The 26,377-nt window shown below is 50.8% G+C and overlaps 1 protein-coding gene across 3 annotated transcripts in view; it reads right to left on the minus strand.

Moving 5' to 3' along the window:
- Window positions 1–26,377, minus strand: part of LOC146782977 (guanine nucleotide-binding protein G(I)/G(S)/G(T) subunit beta-2) — a 314,590-nt gene that overhangs the window by 123,144 nt on the left and 165,069 nt on the right. For all 3 annotated transcript variants that reach the window (XM_085638267.1, XM_085638266.1, XM_085638268.1), the window contains exon 3: window positions 22,991–23,029. In XM_085638267.1, the coding sequence (XP_085494393.1) occupies window positions 22,991–23,029 (39 nt within the window). The remainder of the gene's footprint in view (window positions 1–22,990; window positions 23,030–26,377) is intronic.

Below are 26,377 nucleotides of genomic sequence, written 5' to 3' on the forward strand. Positions count from 1 at the left end.
CATGGATGTGTATGTAAAGGATGAAACTGCAACAGGTATAGGTACCTGGGGAGGCGGGTGGGCGCATGTGCATCTACAGCTCTAAATGCCAAGAAACGATGCTTACAGGGTAAGTAACATTATCCGTTTGAGGAATGTGAGCTGTAGATCACATGCTTTGCATAGACTAGTATACTCCCAAAGCGATGGCTAACCTGTAGCTGTTGCAGTTGTTTGAAAAAGTGTTTTAAGTACTGCCTAGCCTACATTAGCTTGTTGCCTCGCTAACACATCTACACAATAGTGCTTGGTGAATGTGTGCAGTGTAGACCTTGTTGCTGCCTTACAGATGTCATCTAGGGAAATATTGCCAAAGAAGGTCATAGTAGCCCCTATTTTGCGGGATGAATGTGCTCTAGGGGGTATTATCAAAGTTCTTTTAGCTTTTACATAGCATGTTCGGATACATTTCAAGATCCATCTTGCAATTCCGGATTTAGATACGAGATTGACTTTGTGTGGTGGCGTAAAAGCAAGAAAAAGTTGTTTTGTCTTGCAAAATTATTTTGTTTTCTAGATAATATAGTACAGCTCTTCTAACCTCTAGTGTGCGTAGAGCTCGTTCTGCTACAGAATCAGGCTGAGGAAAGAACACAGGTAACTCAACTGATTGATATGAAAAGCAGAAACTACTTTAGGAAGAAATTTGGGATTGGTTTGAAGAACCACTTTGTCTTTGTGAAGCTGAAAGAAAGGCTCTTGTATAGTTAGTGCCTGAAGCTCAATCAATCAAACATTTGTAAAGCGCGCTGCTCACCCGTGAGGGTCTCAAGGCGCTGGGAGTGGGAAGCAGCTACTGGTCGAACAGTCTTTGAAGGTCAGTGGGTCCTGGGTAAGTCGTAGATGGGCGGGGAGGGTGTTCCATGTCTTGGCGGCGAGGTGGGAGAATGATCTGCCGCCGGTGGTCATTCGGCGGATGCATGGGAAGGTGGCGAAGTCGGAGGAGCGGAGCTGGCGGATCGGTGTGTAGAAGGAGAGTCGGTCGTTAAGGTTTGCTGGTCCGGCGTTGTGGAGTGCTTTGTGAGCGTGGGTAAGGAGCTTGAAGGTGATTCTCTTGTTGACCGGGAGCCAGTGCAGGTCTCTCAGGTGGGTGGTGATGTGGCTGTGGCGGGGGAGTCCGAGGATGAGGCGTGCGGTGGCGTTTTCTATGCGTTGGGAGTCTTTTCTGGAGTGTGGCCGTGGTTCCAGAGTAGAGGGCGTTGCCGTAATCCAGCCTGCTGCTGAGTGCTTGGGTGACGGTCCTTCTGGTTTCGGTGGGGATCCATCTGTAGATCTTGCGGAGCATGCGGAGGGTGTTGAAACAGGAGGAGGAGACGGCGCTAACTTGCTGGGTCATAGAGAGTTGAGACCAGGATGAACCCCAGGTTGCAAGCATGGTTGGTTGGTGTCGGGACGGCTCCCAGGGCGGCCGGCCACCAGGAATCGTCCCATGCGGAGGGGGTGGAGCCGAGGAGGAGGACCTCAGTCTTGTCCGAATTCAGTTTCAGCCGGCTAGTCTTCATTCAGTCTGTGACGGCCCTCATTCCCTCGTGGAGGTTGGATTTGGCGGTAGCTGAGTCCTTGGTGAGGGAGAGGATCAGCTGGGTGTCATCGGCATACGAGATGATGTTGCGATGGTGTGCTCCGATGTTGTGTGCGAGTGGTGCCATGTAGATGTTGAAAGGGGTCGGGCTGAGGGATGATCCTTGGGGTACGCCGCAGGTGATGGGGTGGCTTTGGAGCGGAAGGAGGTGATCCAGTCCAGGGTTTTGTCTCGGATCCCTGCGTCGTCGAGGCATGTGCGCAGGGGTTGGTGGCAGACTGTGTCGAAGGCGGCCGAGAGGTCCAGGAGGATGAGGGCTGCGGTTTTGCCGTTGCCCAGTAGGGTCCTGATGTCGTCCGTGGCGGCGAGGACGCCGGTTTCGGTGCTGTGATTGCTGCGAAAGCCGGATTGGGGGTAGTCCAGGGTGTTGTACTCCTCCAGGAAGTGGGTCAGTTGTCTGTTGGCGGTTTTCTCAATTACTTTTGCCGGGAGCAGGGAGATGGGTCGAAAGTTCTTGAGGTCCTTTTGTGGAAATTTAGCTTGCAAACTGAACATTATCTGCGCCATCTTGCCTCTCCCCAGCGCCACGCACAGCGAATGCACGGCCGCCATTTTAGGCACCCCACTCTCTCCCCGCTCATTCTCGATCGCCAGCGCTTTCCCCTGGCGCTGCAAGCATCCCCCGCGCGCCGGCCACCCCCGCTCTCTCATACACGGGCCATAAACCCTCTCCTTCTGCGCGACCCTGCTACGGAACCACATCCGACCGACATCCCATACATGGTCATGCCTCTCCTTTGATAACCCCCCTTCCTCTGCGCCCCATTGTCCGAACTGGTCCCAGGCCATCACCTAGCCCTGCGGATGCAGTTTATTGCCCCTACTGTAAAGGAAACGCCCCACATCAAAGGGATTACAGTAGATCAAAGCCCCTACCCCCTGAGACCCACACACCCCCGGGAATTGGCGGAATACCCTGCTGCGCGATAGCCATCTCCTACTGCGGGTAAGGTGGGAACCTCTACTGTAGCTATGTGTGGGATCGGATCTGAGCCGGGGCTTCAGGGGATGTTCTCTCATGCATCAAGGGAATCTCAAGAATGTACTATGTGTAATAAAGCAATAAACCTGTATATAAGAGACCAGGTCTCAGAGATGCAGTTAGAGCACCTCGTGACGATACCTTGCTGTCTGATCTAATGTGTTCTGCTCCGACGGAATAAAACTTTGTTTCCTGCCTTCCAGTCTCCGGCGCCTGCCTCTTTCATTGGTAAATTATCGAGTGGTATGAGAGGCGATTACCGCCGGGCAAATACTTGAAAGGTTATCGACTGAAACTGCCGCTACCATTTAACACTTTGGGTCTGCCTTGGGTTTCTTGAGTAGGGCGTTGATCTCTGTGTGTTTCCAGCTCTCCGGGAAGGTGGCGGTCTCGAAGGAGTTGTTGATGATCTTTCATAGATGGGGTGCGATGATTGAGCTTGCTTTGTTGAAGATGTAGTGGGGGCAGGGGTCGGTAGGTGAGCCAGAGTGGATGGTGTTCATGATTTTGATGGTGTCTTCGTCGTTGAGGTGGTTCCAGGCGAGTAGGAGGCCGGTGTTTTTGGTGGGTGTTGAGTCACGGGCGTCAGCGTCCGTTATCGGCGTCTGGGTGTCGAAGCTGTTGCGGTTGCCTGCGATCTTGCGGTGGAAGAAGGTGGCCAGGGAGTCGCAGAGCTCTTGTAATGATGGGACGTCGTTTGAGCTGGGGGTGGCAAGTTCTTTCACCATGTTGAAGAGCTCTTTGCTGTTGTGTGCGTTGTCGATGCGTTCTTTTGGCAGATTCGACGAGTTGGTGGTGCTTGCGTCTGGCGTTTATGAGGGCTGCGTGGTTGTCTGGTGTCTGGTCATTGTGCCGCTGCTTCTCGAGTTTCCGGCAAGTGTGCTTGGAGTTGTGGAGGTCAGTGCTGAACCAGGTGGCTCTCGTGTCAGTGCGCCTGTTGGAGGGTTTCCTAATCAGGGCGAGGGTGTTGGCGCAGTCGTTGATCCATTGTCTTAAGTTGTAGACTGCGGAGTCTGTCTCGGGGGGCTCGGGTGGGGGGGCTCGGGTGGAGGGTCTCGGGCAAGTGTGGCGATGAGCTGGTCTTTGGTGACTTTCTTCCAGCTGCGTTGTGGGATACGTTGCGGTTGGTTGTGCGTGGTGTGTTTCTCGAAGGAGAAGTGGATGCAGTGGTGGTCAGTCCAGTGGAGTTCGGTGGTGTGGATGAAGGGGACGTGGTCGCTGGCGGAGAAGATGGGGTCGAGCATGTGTCGGGCGGAGTGGGTGGGTGTGGTGACGAGCTGTTTGAGTCAGAGTTTGGCGAGGTTGTCGATCAGGGATGTGGAGTTCCTGTCGTTGGTGTTCTCGAGGTGGCAGTTCAGGTCTCCAAGGGGAATGTAGTCCGTGGAGGCGAGGGCGTGCGTGCTGATGAGGTCGACGATAGAATTGCTGAACTGTAGTCTGAGTCCCAGTGGTCTATAGACGAGGGTCCCTCTGCGAGTGGTGTTTTGATTGACGTGGATCTGGAAGTGTAGGTGTTTGGCCGAGGGAGTCTTCGGTGGTGGAGATTCTGATGGTGTTCTGTGGACGATGGCAATTCCTCCTCCTGGTTTGTTGTTTTGGTCCCTGCGGGTGATTTTGTAGGCATCCGGGATGGCTATGGCTACGTCAGGTGCTGAGGAGGTGTTCATCCAGGTCTCTGTCAGGAAGGAGACGTCCGGGGAGGAGGAGTCAAGCAGGTCCTAGAGTTCTGCAACGTGCTTGTGGACTGAGCGGGTGTTGAGTAGTATTCAGCTGAGTTATTTGTTGTGGTCTGCTGAGGTGTGGTGGCCAGGACGTGCGCTGGCTGGTGTAGCTGCAGTTGCGGCAGGTGAAGGGTCCGTGGGTGAGCTTCGGGGTGGCCTGGAAGCAGGTGGTGTTTCGGCAGTCCTTGAGTGCGAGGAGGGTGTTGGCGTCGTAGCGGTGACAGGCGGTGAGCCGTTTGCGGTGGCCAGGGGTTCTGGCGTGGTCCAGACGCGGATGGGCGCAGATTGGCTTGCCTTAGGCGCCCCCGCTGTGCGCGGTCGCCATAAGAAGGGAAGGGGGCGGGAGTGGGTTGGATCGAGGCAGGGCCTCAGGGTCAGCAGCGACGGGAAAAGGCAGACACGGCGCAGCAGAATGGAAAAAGGACAGTCAGTGGAGAAATAAGCGAATTAAGAGGATGACAGCAGTAATGAAAGCAGATAAACTGAGAAAAATACAACCGTGGCACAGCTGAAAATTTAGCAGACAGTATAATGCGGGTATGACACAGAACAGAACGTACTGTCAGGGACAGAACAACAGCAGGGTGCACAATCCGGGCATACAGTGGCGAGCAGGCAGGGGGGGCACCAACAGTGGTGATCGGCAGGGGTTTAAGCGGCGGCGACGGGATGGGCAGCTGGCTCGAACCCTAGTGCGAAGATGGAGGACCGACTGAGCAGCGAGGCTGCAGGGAAGAGTGTTAGCCTTGACCCAAGTCCAAACTCTCCTTAGTAAAGGGATTGCAATGAGAAAGGCAACCTTCCATGAGAGGAATTGTAATTGACACCTGTGCATTGGTTCAAACGGTGGACCCATTAGCCTAGTAAGGACTAGGCTTAAGTTCCATACTGGTGCAGGTGGGACTCTTGGTGGTATCACATTTTAATCCTTCCATAAAGGGCTTTATCACTAGTACTCTGAAAGTGTTATCTGTTTTGTAAGTAATATGTCAAACAATGGGAAACCCAATAAACCCTTGGAGGCTTGGGCAATTAAATGAGCAGGTATGGGTGCCTACAAGGGATTAGTTCAAAATTATATTTATAGCAAATGGGAAATTACAATTGAGTAAGCTCTGATCAAGTCGCTTACAGTTAGTTTACTCCAACAGCAATTCGGTTAATTTGTAAATGAATCAAACATGGTCATAGAAAAAGAGATACCACCACCACGGGTGTAGGAATTTTGAAACCTAATTTTATATTTACTGAAAAATAATTGATTGTAGAGGGTACAGAAATCAAAAAATCAACACAATATAACCAGAAGTAAAACAATACATAGGGTTACATAATCTTCATAGTTATAATTGTGGACACCTTTTCACAAAGTATTTATAGGCAATCTGAAAAGTTAACACAATACCAAAATTGCCTTTAGTACAGTAAAATAAGGAATAGGTGTAAAAGTCAACGTTTCGGTCTAATATTGTCTTTGTCCGCTAGACCATCCTCAGGACTTAACTTTGGTCGATAGAAAAGACCCTTCGCATTGGCAAAAGTCAATGATTAAAACAACTAGTCCACCAATCGACTTTCTGGTCAAGCGACACATATGCCGATAGTGAAACACAAAGTCTTCAGGTAGGAATGCGCGCTACATAGTCGGCGTATGGGCAGTGGCTTGATAACAGCAGCTGTTTAAACACGCTGTAAAGCTCATCGAGGTGTGTTTTAAGACCCCGGTAAATGCTAGTGCAGTCAAGTAGAACGGGAACACAAATTTCTAATAGTAGAACTGAGAAAGACTCCAGGTAAAGAACGCTCACCGACTATTCAACGAGAGGGTGGCAGTCTGGGGGGAATTATCCTTTTAAGGCCCTCCATAAAGGCTTTAATTGGAGGTACTCTAAATAGTGACAAGTGTCTGTTTTGTAAATAAGCGGCAAGTGCTGCTAGATGTAATCTTATGGATGAATATGCTAAATTACCCCTTCATAAGTGTAGCAGATAGCAAATCATGTCCTGAATTGAAGCATCCAGCGGATCGATTTTGTTATTGCAGTAGATGACGAATCTTTTCCACTTTGCTGCATAGCAATATCTAGTAGTGGGCGTCTGGCTTCTTTAATGATGTTCATACAGTCCGGTGGGAGGTTAAGGTAATCTAACTCTAGGACTTCAGGCGCCAGATCGCTAGATTCAGTTGTCCTGGATCGGGGTTCCTGATCTCTCCATGGTTCTGCGCTAGCACCGTTGGGGAGAGACGCACAAGTTACTACTTGTGTAACGATCCATCTGTAAGAGACATTAGTTAGTGATAGATTCCTTACCTTAGAATATCCCCAGGCATCAGACTGGATCCGGAAAGTTTTTGTAGCAGCACACCTGCTCGTCAGTAGGTGGCATCGTGCGGATCCGCGTCCCGCGCTGGCATCGTAACCGCCGAGATGTCACGGAGACTAAGGCGTCACCCATGCGTGCTGACATCAGTTCTGTACACGACTTTCCGCGCCAGGAACGCAGAGCCATGCAAGAAACTGACCACTGGTGCCATGAAACTAGGGCCCTAAAAAGGGGGGATGCCCTTAACTCTAGAAATCAGTTCGCAGAACGGGGAGGATGGGTGGGGCGGTAAGGAATCTATCACTAACTAATGTCTCTTACAGATATATTGTTACACAAGTAGTAACTTGTGCATCTGAAAGACATGTTAGTCATAGATTCCTTACCTTAGAATAAGATACCCCAGCAATACCAACCCTGTTGGTGGGTCTGCGAAGAGATTACACCAGAAAGTCAGAGAACAGAACAGCCAAAGAAGCCGTCTCTCCGGACCTGACTGTCAAGGCAGTAATGCTTGGTTAAACGTGTGCAGCGAGGTCCACCTAGCTGCCTGAAAAATGTCCTGCAAGGGGACGCTGCGTCCCAAGACAGTAGTGGCTGCAGTTGCCCTGGTAGAATGGGCACGCAGCCCCACACGAGGCTCCTTCTTAGCCAAGGAGTAACATGCTTTAATGCACAGAACGACCCACCGAGAGATGGTCTGTTTGTGCACAGCCTGACCTTTTTTGGCGCCAACGTAGCCAACAAAGAGCTGGTCAGCCACCCGGAACTGCTGTGTACGCTTCAGATAGAATGCGAGCGCACGTTTTGGGTCAAGACAGTGGAGCCTCTCTTCCTCCCTCGAAGGATGCGGAGGCAAAAAGAAGGTAGGCAAAGTGATAGTCTGCCCGATGTGGAAGGGCGTGACCACCTTTGGCAAAAAAGAAGGACGGGTCCTTAAAACCAGCTTGTCCGGATGAACAGAAAGGAAGGAATATGCTACTTACCAGTATGCATCTGTTCTTGGCATGTAGAGCTGCAGAGTCACACACTGAGGATAAGATCGCCATCTGGTGTTGGGCTCGGATGATTGCAGGTTGTTGTTGTCTTCGGAAGAAGCCTTTGGTCACGAGGTTGGTGACTCCTCCCCTGGACAACAGTGCGCATGGGCATCCACTCCATCGTCAGATTGTTTTTCGCCATGATGGGAAAAGATGGAGTGTATAGAAATGAAAGAAAGGATGTCCATGTGTAATGTCTAAGTAAGACGGATGCTGGAACAGATACAGGTCCCGGGGAGGCGGGCGGGCGTGTGTGACTCTGCAGCTCTACATGCCAAGAACAGATGCATACTGGTAAGTAGCATATTCCGTTCGAGGCATATGAGCTGCAGATCACACACTGAGGATAGATTATACAGCAGTGCTTCCCCTTAGCGGTGGTCGCCTGTATCCGTTGCAGCAGCTTGAAATAAAGTTTTTAGGACAGCCTGGCCCACGGAGGCCTGTTGTTTGGCCTGCACATCAACACAATAGTGTTTAGTGAAGGTATGCGTGGTAGACCACGTGGCTGCCTTGCAAATGTCTTCTAAGGGAATGTTACCTAAGAAGGCCATAGAAGCCCCTATTTTACGGGTGGAGTGCGCCCTAGGGGGAACTGTAAGTGTACGTTTAGCCTTGAGGTAGCATATTTGGATGCATTTAACTATCCACCGGGCTATACCTGATTTGGAGATTGGGTTGCCTTTATGTGGTGGTGCGAAAGCAACAAAGAGTTGTTTTGTCTTTCGAAAGGGTTTTGTCCTGTCGATGTAATAAAGCAAGGCTCTTTTGACATGTAAGGTATGTAGGGCCCTTTCAGCTACGGAGTCTGGGTTTGGGAAAAAAAACGGTAGCTCTACTGATTGGTTAAGGTGGAAATGGGAAATCACTTTTGGAAGAAATTTAGGGTTTGTCCTAAGAACCACTTTGTTACGGTGTAGTTGTAAGAAAGGTTCCTCTAGTGTAAGGGCTTGTATTTCACTTACTCTGCGTAGGGAAGTGATTGCGATAAGGAAAGCTACCTTCCATGTTAGGAATTGTAATTCACATTTGTGCATAGGTTCAAATGGGGGACCCATGAGTCTTGTTAGAACCACATTGAGATTCCACACTGGTGCAGGTGGCAATCTTGGGGGAAGGATTCTTTTGAGACCTTCCATAAACGCTTTGATGGCTGGTACCTTAAAAAGGGACAGGTGTTGCCTATTTTGCAAGTAGGCTGCCAAGGCTGCTAGGTGTAAACGTATAGAGGAATACGCTAGATTGCATCTTTGCAAGTGTAGTAGATAGCAAATGATGTTTTGGATGGAAGCGTCCAATGGATGTATGTTATTATTAGCGCAGTAGATGGCAAATCGTTTCCATTTAGCGGCATAACACGCTCTAGTAGTAGGGCGTCTGGCTTCCTTTATGATATTCATACAGTCTGGAGGGAGATTGAGGTAACCGAACTCTAAGACCTCAGGAGCCAGATCGCTAGGTTCAGTGTTTGAGGATCTGGGTGTCTGATTTCTCCATGGTTCTGGGTTAATAGATCCGGGGAGAGGCGTAGCCTTTGATGTGGAACTAAGGATAGTTCTAGAAGCGTGGTGAACCACGGTTGACGTGCCCAAGTGGGAGCCACTAGTATTAGTGTTAGTGACTGTTGTTTCAGTTTGCGTACCACAAATGGAACTAGTGGGAGAGGCGGAAAGGCGTACGCAAATCTGCCTGACCAGTTCATCCATAGGGCATTGCCCTTGGACTGTGGGTGTGGAAATGTGGCGGCGAAGGTTGGGCATTTTGTGTTTTCGGGAGTGGCGAACAGGTCTATGTCTGGTTGTCCCCACTTTTGGAAGAAGGGGAGTAGAACCTTGGGGTGTAGTTCCCATTCGTGGATCTGCTGTGTGTGGCGACTTAGGAGGTCGGCCACTTGATTGTGGATCCCTGGGAGATGTTCTGCTAACAGATAGATGTTTTGGGGAATTGCCCATCTCCAGATTTGCTGTGCCAGTTGGGGAGAGTGTGTCCCTCCCTGTTTCTGTATATAATACATTGTCGTCATGTTGTCTGTGCGTATGAGGACAGTTTTGTTCTTTAGGTGAACTTGAAAGGATTTTAGTGCTAGGTACACTGCTAAGAGTTCCAGGTGGTTGATGTGGAGCAGTTTTTGTTGACTGGTCCATGTGCCCTGAGTGGTATGGTGAAGGAGGTGGGCTCCCCACCCCGTGAGAGATGCGTCGGTAGTTAGCACAACTTGTGGAAGAGGCTCTAAGAACGGTCGCCCTTTGGACAGGTTGATGGTGTTCCACCATTTCAGTGAGCGAAGTGAGCGACTGTCCACCAACACCAGATCGGTAAGTTGTCCGTGAGCTTGGTTCCACTGTTGTGCTAAACATTCCTGTAAGGGACGCATTTGAAGTCGTGCGTGTGGGACTATGGAGATGCATGACGCCATCATGCCTAGGAGCTGCATGAACACTCTTGCTGGAAGAGATGGATGAGTTTGAAATTGAGAGATGAGATTTTGTATACTGGCTATCCTGGCAGTGCTGGGATAAGCAATGGCCTTGGATGTATCTATGGTTGCTCCTAGATACTGATGTAAGTGGGAAGGTTGTAGGTGGGATTTGGGGTAGTTGATAGTGAATCCCAAATCGTGGAGAGTTTGAATCGTGCGATGAGTGTGGAGAACGCATTTTTGGTATGTATTGGCTTTTATGAGCCAATCGTCCAGATAAGGGAAGACATGGATCTGTTGTCTTCTGAGGTGCGCTGCCACGACTGCTAAGCACTTGGTGAACACTCTGGGTGCTGTTGTTACTCCGAATGGGAGAACTGTAAATTGATAGTGTTGCCCATCTACCACAAATTGTAGATATTTTCTGTGAGCGGGATGCATAGGGATGTGAAAGTATGCGTCCTTGAGGTCTAATGTGGCAAGGAAGTCTCCCTGTTGTAGGAGTGGGAGGACTTGTTGGAGAGTGGTCATATGAAAATGATCCGAATGTATATACTGGTTTAGTAGTCTGAGATCCAGTATGGGCCTTAGTGTTTTGTCCTTTTTGGGAATGAGGAAGTATAGAGAATATACCCCTTTTCCCTGATGTTGAAGGGGGACTGGTTCTATCGCATGTTTTTGTAACAGGGATTGAACTTCTTGTTTGAGGAGAGAGAGATGATGTGAGGACATTGGGCGTTGTTTGGGTGGTATGTTTGGGGGGGATTGTATGAGTTCGAGGCAGTAGCCAGACTGGATAATTTGTCTTACCCATCTGTCTGTGGTGATGGAAGTCCAGACAGGTAGGAATTGTTGGAGTCGCCCCCCGACCGGAGTGGAATGGTCTGGGGGGGAGTGGTGGCAAGTCACTGTTTGGTGGCTGGGGAGGTGCGGGTGTTGTTGTTATTGCCCCGCCCTCGGCCTTTGTTATTGTTTCCCCTATAACCTCCCCGGAAATAACCTCTGTTAGGGGATGTTTGTCCAGAATTTTTAAAGGTGGACGTGGTCTCAGTTGATGTGTTTTTGGAGCCTCCTCTATAAAAGGAGCGACGAAAGGAACCCCGGTTTTGAGGAGACTGCAGTGCTCCCATAGACTTGGCAGTTTTATTATCCTTCTTCATTTTTTCTAATGCAGTATCCACTGCAGGGCCAAATAACTGCTCTTGGTTGAAAGGTTGAGCCAGAATTGCGGTTTGAACCTCCGGTTTAAAACCGGAAATACGGAGCCAGGCTTGTCGTCTGAGTAAGACGCTAGTATTGACCGCCCTAGAAGCAGTGTCTGCTGCATCTAAGGCGCATTTAATGGAGGCATTAGATATTAATTTGCCTTCTTGAATGAGGTCAGTGGCCTGGGACTTAAAGGGTTCAGGCAGATGTTGCATAAGGTCCTCAAGTTGGTCATAATGTGCCCTGTCATACCGAGCTAACAGGGCCTGGGTATTGGCAATACGCCAGTGGTTCGCCGCCTGTGCGGCGACTCGTTTGCCTGAGGCCTCTAAAAGCTTAGACTCCTTGTCTGGGGGGGGCGTTTCTCCAGTTGTCTGTGAGTTAACGCGCTTCCTGGCATTTGATACGACCAAGGAGTCTAAAGGGAGCTGGGCTTTAATGTATGCAGGGTCCTGCGGGGCTGGTCGGTACTTTTTTTCGATGCGGGGGTTGAGAACCCTCGCTCGAACAGGGTCTTTAAAGACGTCAGTGGCATGCTTTATAACCCCTTTAATCATGGGAAGTATATGAACAGTTTTTTGTGACTGCTCAAAGGTATCGAGGAGAAAATCCTCCTCAAGGGGGTCCGTGTGCATAGTGACACCATGGAACGTTGCTGCCCTATTTATTAGTTGGCCAAACCCTAGGTGGTCATCAGGAGGGGAGGGCTTGGAGGGGTAGGTAGTGGGGTCAGGCATGTCAGGCATTGGATAAGACCAGTCATCTACCGGTGCTGTGTCTGGAAAAGTAAACGGGTCGGTTGGATCAATAGGATCATTAAATAAATCAGGGTCCGCCCCTCCCCCTAAGTCGTCATTATCATCCTGTGGAGGAGGTGAATGATAGGGAGGTGGTAAAGGTAAAGGAGAAGGAGAAACAGGAGGAGGAGGGGGGGGACGGGTTAGAAGGTAAAACAGGAGAAGAAGGACGAAGTGGTGAAGTGGCACAGTCCTTTTTCCGTATGGGAGCTGGGGGAGGTGTAGTGTCCAGCTTCCGTTTTTTATATGGGATGGCAGTCACATGTCCAGTGTTAGGATTGATGTAGATCCGCTTTTGAGTAGGATCTGGTCGAAAAAGTTCATCTGGCTCCGAAGGTGGTGGCGGCGACGCCCGCTTCGGGTCTTTAGGAGCTGTTTTTGGTGTGGACGTAGTTTTCGGTGCCGATGATGTTTTCGGTGCCGATGATGTTTTCGGTGCCGAAGGATGTTTTCAGTTCCGATGGATTTTTCGGAGCCGATGGAGTTTTCGGTGCCGATGTATGTTTCGGTGCCGATGTATGTTTCGGTGCCGATGATGTTTTCGGTGCCGAAGGATGTTTTCAGTTCCGATGGATTTTTCGGAGCCGATGGAGTTTTCGGTGCCGATGTATGTTTCGGTGCCGATGTATGTTTCGGTGCCGATGTATGTTTCGGTGCCGATGTATGTTTCGGTGCCGAGGGACTTTTAGGCATCGATGTCGAAGAACGTTTCGGCGCCGGTGGAGACTTCGGTGCCGAGGAACGTTTCAGTGCCGAAGGAGATTTCGGTCTCGAAGCCTGTTTCGGTGCCGACAGTGGTTTTTTCGGTGCCGAGGGTGTTAAAGGCACAATCACATGAGGTTTGCTCGAGCCCGAGCCACCTACAGGCTTAGATGTCTTCGGAGCCGGGCCCGAGGGCGGGGCTTCTGAAGAGGATTTCCGGTCGCGACTGGGCCCAGCTGGCGGAGTCTTGACCACTGTCTTTTTGGATGGGGCAGGGGCAGGGGGGGTGGTACTCACACGCTGCCCTGGAGTGATGAGGTCATCGGAATCGTCGGCCTCGGACACGATCTCGAGATCTTCGGTGTCGTCTTCGGGAACATCTTGAGCAAAGATGTCCTCCGGTTCTGGAGCTGGTTTGGCCATAATATGGCGTCGAGCTCTTCGGTCCCGGAGGGTCTTCTTCGAACGGAAAGCGGCACAAGCTGGACAGGTGGACTCGTTGTGTTCCGGCGACAGGCAGAGGTTACAAACCTCGTGGTGGTCACTGTGGGGGAACTTCGCTCCACACTGGGGGCATTTTTTGAAGGGTGTCCTGTCCATCAGCCGCTTCCGGAACCGGTCCGAGTTGATTTCGAAGTCGATGGAATGAAGATTAAGGAGTTAAATTGATTGCTAGAAGTTTTCTGCTGGAGCGGAAAAAAGTTCATCCGAACCCAATGGCGGAAAAAAACAATCTGACGATGGAGTGGATGCCCATGCGCACTGTTGTCCAGGGGAGGAGTCACCAACCTCGTGACCAAAGGCTTCTTCCGAAGACAACAACAACCTGCAATCATCCGAGCCCAACACCAGATGGCGATCTTATCCTCAGTGTGTGATCTGCAGCTCATATGCCTCGAACAGGAGGTTTGGAAGAAAGAGCCTGGAGCTCACTCACTCTTCTGGCAGAGATGATAGCGACCAGGAAAGGCATCTTAAGAGTAAGAAGACGCAGAGGACAGGTATGAAGGGGCTCGAAAGGAGCGCACATCAGATAGGTCAAAACGAGATTAAAGTTCCATTGAGGCATGATGAACGGCACGGGAGGAAACGTGTGCGTAATGCCTTTCAGGAAATGGTTAACAACTGGGGACTTAAAGAGAGAAGGCTGATCTGGAAGCCTCAAAAAGGCAGAGATGGCCGAAAGATAACCTTTGATAGTGCCCAGAGCAGACCCTGCTGGGCGAAAGAAGGAACAGAAGAACTTCGGAAAGAGGGGCAGAAAGGGGATCCACAGCCTTTGCTGTGCACCATGCCACACACTTGTTCCACCTGCAGGCGTATACCGTTTTAGTGGCGGGACGCCTGGCTGCCAGAATGACATCACAGACTTCAGGAGGAAGATCGAAAGCTGTCAACTGTCGCCGCTTAACCTCCACGCATGGAGGTGGAGGCTCGACAGGTTCGGGTAGAGGACCTTTCCCTGCTGCTGTGACAGAAGATCCTCCCTAAGAGGCAGACGGATCGGGGGAATCGACCGCCATGCTGAGGAACTCGGGATACCAGTGTCTTTGTACCCAATCCGGAGCCACAAGGAGGACTTGAGCCCGGTCGCGCCGAAAGGCGTACAATAGACTGCAACTCCACTCGCGACGAAAAGTGTCGCCGAGAGAGTGCCACCTTGGAAATTCCAAAGCGCAGAAATAATGACATTGCGCGTTCTCTTCGGCGGCGAATAGATCTAACAAAGGCTCTCCCCACTGCCGAAGTAGACCTTGCACCACGTCAAAGTTCAGACGCCATTCGTGATCCATCAAGCACCGGCAGCTGAGTTCGCCCGCCCTGGCGTTCAGAGAACCTGCCAGGTGTTGAATCACCAAGGTAACGCCTTGATGTTCCAGCCATGTCCAGAGGCGCAGAGCCTCCTGACATAGGGTCCAGGACCCCACCCCACTGGTTTGTTGCAATACCACATGGCGGTGGTGTTGTCCGTGAACACCTGCACCACACTCCCCCGTACAGAGGGAAGGAATGCCTTCAGTGCAAGTCAGATCGCCCGAAGCTCCAACAGATTGATATGGAGCCGGGACTCCGCCGGAGACCAGAGGCCTCTGATCTCCGCCTCTCCCAAGTGGCCTCTCCATCCCAGGAGGGACACATCCGTCACCACTGTGTGCTTCGGTTGGGGAAGGGAGAGGGATCTGCCATTGACCCAATCGAGATTTGTGAGCCACCACTGCAACTGCTGTGGACATGATCGGACAGGTTGCCCTGATTTTGCACCAACTGGAGCTTCAGGTCCCACTGCAGAGCCCGCATATGCCATCTGGCATGCATCACCAGCAGGATGCAGGAGGCCATCAGGCCCAGAAGCCGGAGGGTCAGCCTGACTGAAACCCGGGGCAAAGGCTGAAAGATCAGAATCCTAGCCTGAATATCCCGAACTCGCTGCTCGGGAGGACAAGCCCGAAACAGCATCTAATCCAGAACATCTCCAATGAAGGGGAGCTTCAGAGAGGGACTCAGGTGCGACTTAGACACGTTGATGGAGAACCCCTGCAAAGGCAGGAGGTCGGCGACTGCCTAGGGTGAGCCCGCCTTAAACAACCAGTCGTCGAGGTAGGAGGAAGACTGACACCCCTGAGCTGCGACCACCGCCATCACTTTCGTATACACCCGAGGGGCGCTGGTAAGGCCAAAGGGGAGTACAGCAAACTGAAAATGCTCCGAGCCTACCGGGAACCGCAGCTAACGCCGGTGGGCCGGCAGGACAGGTATGTGTAAATATGCGTCCTGCAAGTCCAACACTACCATCCAGTCTCCAGGGTCGAGGGCAGCCAGGACCTGAGCATTTTGAACTTCTCCTTCCGGAGGAAGCGATTGACTTTCCGGAGGTCCAAGATGGGGCACAGGCCTCCTTAGTCCTCCTTGGGGACCAGAAAGTAGTGGGAATAACAACCACTCCCTACCTTCGGCCCAGAAATGCACTCGATGGCCTCCTTGGCCAAGAGGGCCGTGACTTCCTGCTGTAGAAGCACCAAGTGATCCCCCGACATGCGGTGGCACCGAGGTGGCATGGCTGGAGGGGAGGACTGAAAGAAAAGAGTAACCTCTGCGGATGATCTGCAACACCCACTTGTCCGACGTGATATCGCACCAGCGGGGGAGGTGGTGGCGGATCCTGCCACCCACCGGCGTGGGGTGCTCCAGAAAGCTCGGATTAGGAAGGTTTCGAGGTAGAAGCGGCGGGGGCGGAGGAGGGCTGACCCTCACGCTGATTCCTAGACTCGCCCCTGCAGAAGCTGCATCCACGCTGAGGCTGGTTCTGCACAGGCTTGCTGAAGGAACGTGCCTGGGCGCCCCTGCCTTGGCCACGAAAGGAACGAAAACCAGGAGTGGCTGGACTCTTCGTGGAAAGACCCAAGGACTTGGCCGTGGCCCGCGAGTCCTTAAAATGCTCCAGTGCCCCTTCGGCCTCATCGCCAAAACAGGAGAGTGCCATCAAAGGGCATATCCATGAGCGAGCTCTGGATATCGGGCGAGAACCCAGTAGATCTCAACCAGGCGGGGTGGCGCAGCACCACAGTTTTAGAAATCGCCCTGCCCAACGAGTCAGCGGTGTCTAAACCACACCAAATGGCGAACTTAGCCGCATCCTTACCCTCAGCAACTTCCTGGGAAAGGATCGCCTGGACCTCCTCAGGACACTGAGGCAACACCTGAGCAACGGTATCCCACACCGTGTGGGAATAACCGCCAATAAGCAGGCGGTGTTCACCGACTGTAGCCCCAAGCCAGCCGTAGAGAACAACCTCTTACCAAACTGTTCCAGCTTCTTAGAGTCCTTATCCGGCGGAGCCGTGGGAAAGGCACTCTGCGACGTCAAGGCCTGGATGACCAGACTCTCAGGCATGGGATGAGTGGTCAGAAACACGGGGTCGCCGGGAGGTGACACCTGGCGACATTCTTATCCATAGGGGCCCCTGTGGCCGGCCTCGACCAAGTGCCCAACAAGATGTCGGTGAGAGCGTTGTTAAAGGGAAGCAGGGGCTCCGACGAAGTGGACACCATCTGGAGCACCTCAGTGAGGAGATTAGTCTTGAGGGCCAACGTAGGAAGATTGAGGTAGAGGGCCTCAGCTGCACGACGGAGCACCATCGTGTAGGAAGCGCACTCCTCCATGGTTGGCCGGGGGGCGGGGGGGCCCAGGTCAGAAGAGACATTGAGGTCGCCGACGTCCTCCAAGTCGTCCACCCAGTCCTGCTTGGAATCACACTGACGGGCAAGAGGGTCCTCAGACCCCTCCCAGTCATACTCCACCTCCGTTGCAGGAGGAACAGGTCGCGGCAGCAGAGCCGGAGCAGGAACATACGGCATCGGGAACGGCGCCGTCTCCCAATGCGAATCCCAGGGAGGAACAAAATGGTCCTGGAACCGGGGCAAGGGCGGACCAAACGGCACCCACTGCAGCGCCGGAGGTGGAGCCGGGGCCAGCAGCGCCGAACCTCATGGCACCGGGGCCAGAACCAACGGCGTAGCATCCTGTGGCGCCGAAGCTGGATCTGCCGACGGCCCAACAGGATCTGGACACGGGACAGCGGGGCCCGAAGGCGCGCCGGTGGGAGCCAGAGGCCTAAAAAGGCGGCCCATGGTGGAAAGAAATTCTAGCACCTGTTCGGGAGTCGCCGGCAGACCCGGGTAAGGCGGGTAGGCCGCGGGACTCCGAGACTCCGAAGGAGCCGCAGGGGCAGAACCCCTGTCCCCCTCGTCTGCATCCGAGGACCGACAGAGGGACGTCGGAGAGCGAACGCGCTTCTTCGACTTCTTTTTATGTCGTCGCTTACCCGAATCAGAGGGCGAAGACTTGGAGCCCGAGGAGCGACGACTGAGGTCCCTGGAACGGTCGCTGGAGCGGTGTTGGGACGAGGGCCGGACCTGCAGCAGTTTCCGGCGCCGCTCCCTCAAGGCTTATCAGGGCCATGGCCAGACAGTCTCGGGAGTCGTGGTCGGTCTCCAGGCAGTAGAGGCAAACATCGTTTGGGTCCGCCACCAACATATTGCGACGGCAGGCCCCACAAGACTTAAATCCAGGCATCCCTACATGCACCAGGAGAAAAAAAAAGGGGGTTGGTAGACAAAAAGTCTCAAAAGAGTAGTCAAAAAGTGACCAAGGTACGTGCTCTATCCGGATCTGCGCTTGCTGGCGCGGAAAAAGAAAGAACTGACGTCAGCGCGCATGGGTGGCGCCCAAGTAGTCTCCGTGATGTCATCTCGCTGCTTACGAAGCCAGCGATGGACGCCGAGCCGCACGACGCCACCTACTGACGCGCAGGGGTACTGCTACACAAACTTTCAGGATTCGGTCTGACGCCTGGGAATATTCTAAGGTAAGGAATCTATCCCAAACGTGTCTCTTTCAGATGTAGTTTTTGGTGTGGAACTACTGAAAGTTCCAGGAGTGTTGTGAACCACGGTTGCTGTGCCCATGTGGGAGCTACTAGGATCATCTTGAGACTGTTGTCTCATACTACTAGGGGAATTAGTGGGAGTGGCGGAAAAGCATACGCAAATCTGCCTGACGAGTTCATCCATATCGCATTGCCCTTGGACAACGGGTGTGGAAACCTGGCGGCGAAGGTTGAGCATTTTGCATTTGCGGAGAACAGATCTATGTCTGGATGATGCCATATTTGGAAAAATGGTTGAAGAACTTGGGGATGAAGTTCCCATTTGTGTATGTGCTGTGTCTGTCGACATAGCAGATCCGCAATCTGATTGTGCACTCCTGGAAGGTGTTCTGCTAGAATGTATAGGTTTTGTGGAATGGCCTATCTCCATATGCTTTGCGCCAGTTGCGAGAGCTGTAAAGAATGGGTGCCTCCTTGTTTTTGTATGTAATGCATAGTTGTCATATTGTCCTTCCGGACTAGGACAGTCTTGTGGTGTAGGTGTACTTGGAATGATTTTAATGCTAGAAATATTGCCAGTAATTCCAGGTGATTGATGTGGAGCACTTTTTGTTGAGTGATCCACTTGCCTTGAATTGAGTGGTTTAGGAGATGGGCTCCCCAGCCGGTGATGCGTCTGCCGTTAGCACTGTGTGTGGAACTGGCTCTAGGAACGGCCGCCCTTTGGAAAGGTTTTGTGTGTTCCACCACTGCAGAGAGCGATGTGTGCGGCTGTACCCCAACACCAGATCTGTAAGTTGTCCTTGAGCCTGGTTCCACTGACTTGCTAGGCATTCTTGTAAGGGGCACAACCGAAGTCTTGCGCGAGGTACGATGAAAATGCAAGAGGCCATCATTCCTATGAGTTGCATGAATACCCTTGCAGGGAGGGAATGCTGTGGCTGACATTTGGTGATTAGGGTTTGTATACTGGCTATTCTGGCTGGATTGGGATAAGAGCTCTGGAGGTATCTAATATGGCCCCTAGATACTGATGTATGTGGGAGGGCTGCAGATGTGATTTGGTGTAGTTTACTGCAAATCCCAAGTTGTGTAGTAGCTGGATGGTTTGATTAGTATGATGAACACACTGGTTGAATGACTTGGCTTTTATGAGGTCTTCTTAAGTGTGCTGCTACTACTGCAAGGCACTTTGCGAACACCCTGGGTGCGGTGGTCACCCCGAATGGAAGGACTTTGAACTGATAGTGTTGTCCGTTTATTATGAATCTTAGGTATTTCCTGTGAGCAGTGTGTATGGGAATGTGGAAGTAGGCGTCCCCATGACTAATGCCCCCATGGATTTAGCAGTCTCCGTGTCCTTATTCATTTTTTCTAGAGTGGTGTCTACAGCCGGTCCAAAGAGGAGGAGTTGATGATTGAACGGCTGATTGAGGATAGTTGTTTGTACCTCCTGTTTGAAGCCAGAGATGCGTAACCAGCCATGTCGTCTGAGTAACAACTAGTGTTAGTGGACCTAGAGGCGATGTCAGCTGCGTCAAGGGCACACTTGATTGATGAATTAGTTATTAATTTGCCCTCCTGAATTAAATCATTGGCCTTGGTCTTATATTGATCAGGTAACTGTTGCAATAGGGTTTCCAGTTGGTCATAGTGAGCCCTATCATACCTAGCAAGTAATGCCTGTGTGTTGGCTATCCGCCAGTGATTAGCTGCTTGGGCAGCAACTCTCTTGCCGGAAGCATCTACAACTTACTCTTTATCTGTAGGTGGCGCATCACCGGAGGTCTGAGAGTTGACACGTTTCCTAGCATTTGTTACCACTAGTGAATCTACAGGTAGTTGACCCTTGATGTAGGTGGGATCATTCGGGGCGGGTTTATATTTGTCAATCCTGGGATTGAGAATTCTAGCCCTAACAGGGCCCTTGAATATGTCGGGGGCATGTTTAATAACACCCTTTAACATTGGCAGGGTTTGTACAGTCTTTTGTGACTGTTCAAAGGTGTCTAGTAGAAAGTCCTCGTCTGTGGGGTCAGAATGCATCTGGACACCATGGTAGCAAGCAGCTGTATTCACAAGCTGACCAAATCCAATATTGTCATCTGGGGGAGATGGCTTTGTTGGATATGCATGGGGATCAGGGAGGTCTGGAGGATCTACTGGGTCATCATAATCGTCCCAATCGTCCTGTGGTACATCTGTGTCGGCATCAGGGTCAGTGAAACGGTCGTTGTTGCCTCCCCCATCCCCTAAATCATCCTCAACGTGTGGTAGTGGTGAGTTTGGTGGAAGTTTAGTTTTAGCGCCAGGATAGTAGGGTTACAGAGCGCTTTATAAATGTAAATACATACATAAATACAAGAATAGGAGAATGCGGAGGAGAGACAGGCTTAGGAGAAAGAACAGGAGAAGAGGGGCCTATAGGTGAAGTGGCACAGTCTTTTTTCTTCACAGGCACTACAGGAGTGGCTGGCGTGTCCAGTTTCCTCTTCTAGTGTGTATCAGTAGCCATATGTCCTGTTTTGGGGTCTATGTGGAGAGTTGTTTCGGAATGATAGGATCCGGTCGAAAAAATTCTTCCTCTTCGGTAACCGCTTTGGGCGCAGATTTCTTCGGGTACGAGCGAGGTTTGGATTTCTGCTCCGGGGCCTTGGGAGGTGGTTTGGGATCCTTCGGCTTGGATGTGGAGGCGGAAATCTTTTTCCGTTCCAAATGTTTTGGTTTCGGATCGGATGCCTTTTGTTTTGGCGTCGAGGTGTTCAGTGCCGATGTGTTTTTGGGAGTAGGCTGCACGCCTGGCTTCGGTGCCGATGTTGCCTGCGGAACACAGATGCAATTTGCTTGGTCTCGAGCTACCGGAAGGCTTGTACCTTATCTTCGGAGCCGTGCCCGGGGCTTCTGAAGCTTGTTTTCAGTCGCCACTGGGGCCAGCAGGCGAAGTCTTGACCAGGGCGTTCTTTTTTTCTGGTGGGGTTGGGGTAGGGGCAATTTTACTCACTCGTTGACCAGGAGTGTTGTAGTCGTCTGAGTCGTCTGCTTCGGACACGATTTCCAGGTCTTCAGAATCCTCCTCCAGGACATCGGGGCCTTCATCGAAGATGTCCACCTGTACCGGAGCCGCTTGCTGCGCCATGATGTGTCGTCGGGCCCGGCGATCAGGATGGTCTTTTTGGATCGAAAAGAGGCACAGGCCTGGCAATTGTTCTCGTCGTGCTCGGGCTAGAGAGACACAGGTTACGGACCTTGTTGGTCGTCACAGTGTGGGAATTTAGCTCCACACAAGGGGCATTTTTTTTAATGGAGTCCTTTCCATGAGCTGTAGGCCCGAACGGCGTCGATAGGCCCAGCGGCCCACGTCGACGACCAGGATCGAGCAGATGCGGTGCTCGCCGAAGATCACGCGATCGAAAACAATATCACCGAGTTTTACATAGTTTGTGCATCGAAAAGGTTTGGAGAATATGGTGCCAAACCGGAGAGCAGAAGTTGCATCCGAAACAGATGGCGGAAAAAAACAATCTGAGGATGGAGTCGATGCCCAATGCGCACTATCGTCCAAGGGAGGAGTCACCTATCTCGCGACTACAAAAGACTCTTCCAAGACAACAAGGTGCAAGCATCCGAGCCCAACACCAGATGGTGATCTATGCACAGTGTACAATCTGCAGCTCATATGCCTCGAACAAACAATTTAACAATGGAGTTGATGCCCACTCGCACTATCAACGAAAGGAGTCGTCACCTACCTTGTGACTAGAAAGACTTCTTCAAAGAAAATCAACTTGCAAACATCCGGACCCAACAGTAGATGGCAGGAGTATGCAAAGCATGTGATGTACAGTTCACATGCCACGAACATAAAGTACCTCAAAATTCAAGCTGGCTTGATTTCAGACGGTGGTGCAGTGAAGTACGGTTATTACAGGGACGGCGACAAAAAGGTATGTGTGGAAATGTAGCCCCCAGATTACAATCAGGAGCTGTAGCCCTTCATCTGCCACTATTTATTAATACTAAACCGAACATCTGAGTTCTCAATATTTCCTTCTTGGGTTTGCGCACTCCAAATCTTCCTCTCTACACCTCCAGAATTCTGTAATGTGGTCATCTGCTCATCACTGTCATCTCTCATCTACCACTGAGCTGAAGCCCCGTCTGTTATGCCAGAGAGAGTGCACAACGCCTACAATCCGCTATTTTACAAAGCAGGCTGTATCTCCTGAATGTGGTCACCAAACACCTTCCAGCTAGTACGTTGCTTCTTAATGCTGCAATTTAACCCTCAGCAGCTATGTTATTGTCTCTTAAAGATGGCATCTGATGCTTAAACAGGCTGAAGATCTTTAATGCTGCAGTTCCCTGAACACAAATATTCTTAACATTGGGCCGGCGTCCATTATTAATCATCTGCTTGCTGAATTTTACTAAGTAGCAACATTACCTTACAACATCACTTGCCATCACAGAAACACTGTTAACGTGCAAAACATACCACGCCAAACCAAGGTGCCTACACCTTTCCTGCCTAATTAGATTTACTTCCACAACTACTAACTGAACAAGCAATCAAGCCATACTGAAGATGTCCATTTTTAATTTAGACAAGCAAACGTGTGAGAAGAGGAAGCGGTCAGTGTGGTCTCCTTTCACAGCCCTGGATCCCTGGAATAATGCGGTTCAGCACTGCACAAGATGCATACCATTCAACAAGCAATGCGCCCACTGGTTAAAAGAGCCCCAAAGATGGATGTCCTCTATAGCTAGTCTGGTACCTTTAGCCCACTTACCTGGGTCAGCGTAGAGTCTCCACATGCTTTCCTCGCATCCTACAAGAAAAGGAGAGACAGTTAAAGCAGTTCTGAGGAAGACCAATCATTTGTGCAAACGCAGAACTTAAGCAGTAGCAGAACACATTTCAGAGCATTCCCAAGGCCTCAGCTAGGTTGGCTTGAGTGCCCCAATGAAGTCAAAGCACATTTCAGCTACAAACATTCACTGGTTGCTTAATTAATATTTCTTATTAACCGATAATACATTCTTCAGAACATATCAGAACAAGTTGTTTACTCTACAGCAAGTGATGCAGATGAAAAATGTGTGCTACAGAACATCCAAAGCCAAACTTACAAATAAAGCCCCTTCCTAAGATGTAACTCAGCATGCTGTCATCAACGCTACAATTGACCTGCAAGCACCCCAAATACATTTTCCAGGTGCCTTAAGTCACTGTGCTGAAAGGAGGGACTTCAAGGAATAAGTTTCCAAGCGGGAAATCCTATTCTTCACAGCAGACAAATCTGTTTGCCAATAAGACTGTGCTTAACATTGGTAAACACACAGATGCCCATCTCAGGCACCAAAGTTTCCTTTTTAAGTCAGGTAGAGGATGCAATCTTTAAGGAATCTTACAGGCCGGAACAATTTCTCAGAACTAGTCAGGTCTCGCCCAGCCGCAACAGGGACGGATGGCAGGAACTGAGCCAAACCCACAGGATCACGTCCAACATCCCTGCGGGGATGCAACAGTCTTAGACTACGCAGGGCGCCATACTTGGGAGTCAGCGACTGACTGGCAGGAATCAAAGCAGGGAAAGAACAGTCTGAACTCTTTCCTAATAAGGCCACAATGAGCCCCATACACAAAGTGACCTTCTGCCACTCAAAACTAACAGTGGTCAGGTGTGCTGATCAGAAGCATGAACACTATTCAAAGGGGGAATAAAGGACATTGTGATTGCACCAATGAACAAACACTTAGAAGGACAGACCAGGGAATGGTGTCAAAATGGAAACGGTTATCCACTGCATGTGCATTAAAGAAAGGCCAATTAAGGCACAGGGTCACAATAAGGGGAAAGAGAGAGCGGGAGACCCCCAGAGGGAGAAAATGGGACAGAGGAACAGACCAAGTGTAGAGGGTGAGATAGTGGGAGAGAAGATACTCAATGCTGGAGATAGTGAGAGACCGCAAGAGGAGACAATGTGGTAGAAGGAGTAAGACCACAAGAGGAGGAGAGCGAGAAGGGGCGAGACAAAGAGCGAAATACAGTGCGAGAGAGAAAGCACAAGAACATTAGTGAGAGAGCATGTGTTGCTTTCAATGATGAAGCTGAACAACAACACACAAAACAAACATTGAGCCTTTTGAGGTCTGTCCCTAAACTAGAGCCCTCACTCAAAACTCTAAAGGGTCTCAAGCGAGCCATGGGCAATGCAGTGAAAGGAGGACAAGAGACCAGTCAGCTGCAGTGAATCACCTTTAAACTGAATGGGGCATGTCTCTAAAAAGCGGGGGAGGTCCTTGAAGGACAGAAGATAAAAGCTTTGGGGTGGTATTAGGAAGCAAGGGTGAGAAGGTTTACGGGAGCTTGTTCATGAAGGGTGGCTTCCCTAGGTTTGGACAGCAGGGTGGAGGAAGCTCTCCCAGTGTGGACCTCCAGGAATGGAAGAGGTCAGTGCGAGAGAAGGAAAGAGTTGGGAGAGACTGCCATCAGGAAGAAAGTCGTGCAGTGGTGGATACACTGGAGAAACCAGATGTCTTAAGAGTGACCTGCAGCTTGAACTCACTTTCAGTGGGAAAGAGGCCCAGCCTCACCACATGGACGCCTAGGTCGCAAGTTATGGGGAGACTGCTCGCTTACATCAGGGGGTGGCAGTGGTGCGCCAGGAAGAGGGCACACAGTAAAATTTACGAGGGGAGCTCTCTCACCACCCCACAAGCGGGTACCATTGCTTTGTAGAGGGGCCAAACGCAGGGGCCATCTTTCGTGCCCATCTTCCCTCTCCTGTGCTGGGCCAAATAGAGGGTGCTTCACATCCGAAGGAGGTGAATGAATTGGCATGATAAAACCCCAAGGGTCCTCTGTGCCAGAGGGAATTCTGTGGCGAAGGCTGGGCAAGGACTGAGGCGTACTGAAAGGCCCAATAAGGAACGATTTAGCCCACCGCATCCCCACGTGCGTGGCTTACATGGGCGTCTTCCAAAGTCCAGAACCAATTCAAGAAGACTCAGCACACTGGTGAGGTGCCATGTGACCAATACTAGAGTGGACACCGAGCAAACATGACTAATGCACACGCAGAGCCAAAGATGTAGTTATCTGAAGTTGATTGAGGGCATACGTTTGGGAGTATAATGCACTCTGCTAGTCTTTACCAGCTGTGTGATTTACATCTAAAATGCCTCAACAGATGCTTCGGGTTGAGAAGTAGAGGGTAGAAGTGCTTGACGGTTTACTAGTACAGTGTTGCGGTTTAGAAATGTAGGCTTAAATCAACGTATGCTCAATGTTATTTCAATGATGTGTCTTACAGACCAGCATGAGCAAAACACCGCAGGAATACAACCTCAAGCATTCGTGGTGCATCACAGAATATCAATTGCATCCTAGACTAAATTCAGCATGGAACGGAACACGTCAGACTGTTATCACCCTGCCTTTGACCAGAGGCTTGAAAGGGGTAGCCATAGTGCTGATATGACATTTTCTCTTACAAGTGACATGCACTTTGCTAGATAATCAAGGAAACCATGGAGTGGCACACGAGGGAAATGGTAACACTTAAATGTTAACACCACACCTCCTACAGTGTCAAAGTTCCAACTTCTGCTTGGGTTACCTCGTTGAAGGCTTTCCCGGTCACAAATTAATTGTAGGGCATCTTCATTGAACAAGTCCTTGGATAGACCAAGCCCCCTAACACAGCCAGGGGACAATCACGCTTAGCAATAAACATACTCCTACATACTGCAATCTGACACTACCACCCTAGGATTTTCTTTTCCGGGGCACATAGCCCATTTTTTGTAGACACTACTTCCTTATCCCTGTGATAGAGATCAGGAAGGTCAAGGACTGCTGCAAACACACTCAATGACTTTTCAGCCCCCCCTTCATCAATTGAGTTTACTCAAGGAAGTAAAACATGTTGACAGCAGGGTATGTGGCATCTAAATGCATGGGGGCTGACTGAAAAGGAAGTTAGGGAACCCATCAGAGAAGAAACAAATCTGATACAAGACCAAGAATTTCCCCTCACTTGTGCCTGAAAAGCCTTCAAGGCTAGGAAGATCTTTAGCTCCAGGAAATTTATGTGTTCGATTGCTTTGTCAGCCCTACTTAGCACTCTGATTCTTAGGCCCCTTATTTGCTCCCGCAGCATTTGTGGGAGGA

The sequence above is a fragment of the Triturus cristatus genome, chromosome 12 (assembly GCF_964204655.1).
Source record: "Triturus cristatus chromosome 12, aTriCri1.1, whole genome shotgun sequence".
NCBI lineage: Eukaryota > Metazoa > Chordata > Amphibia > Caudata > Salamandridae > Triturus > Triturus cristatus.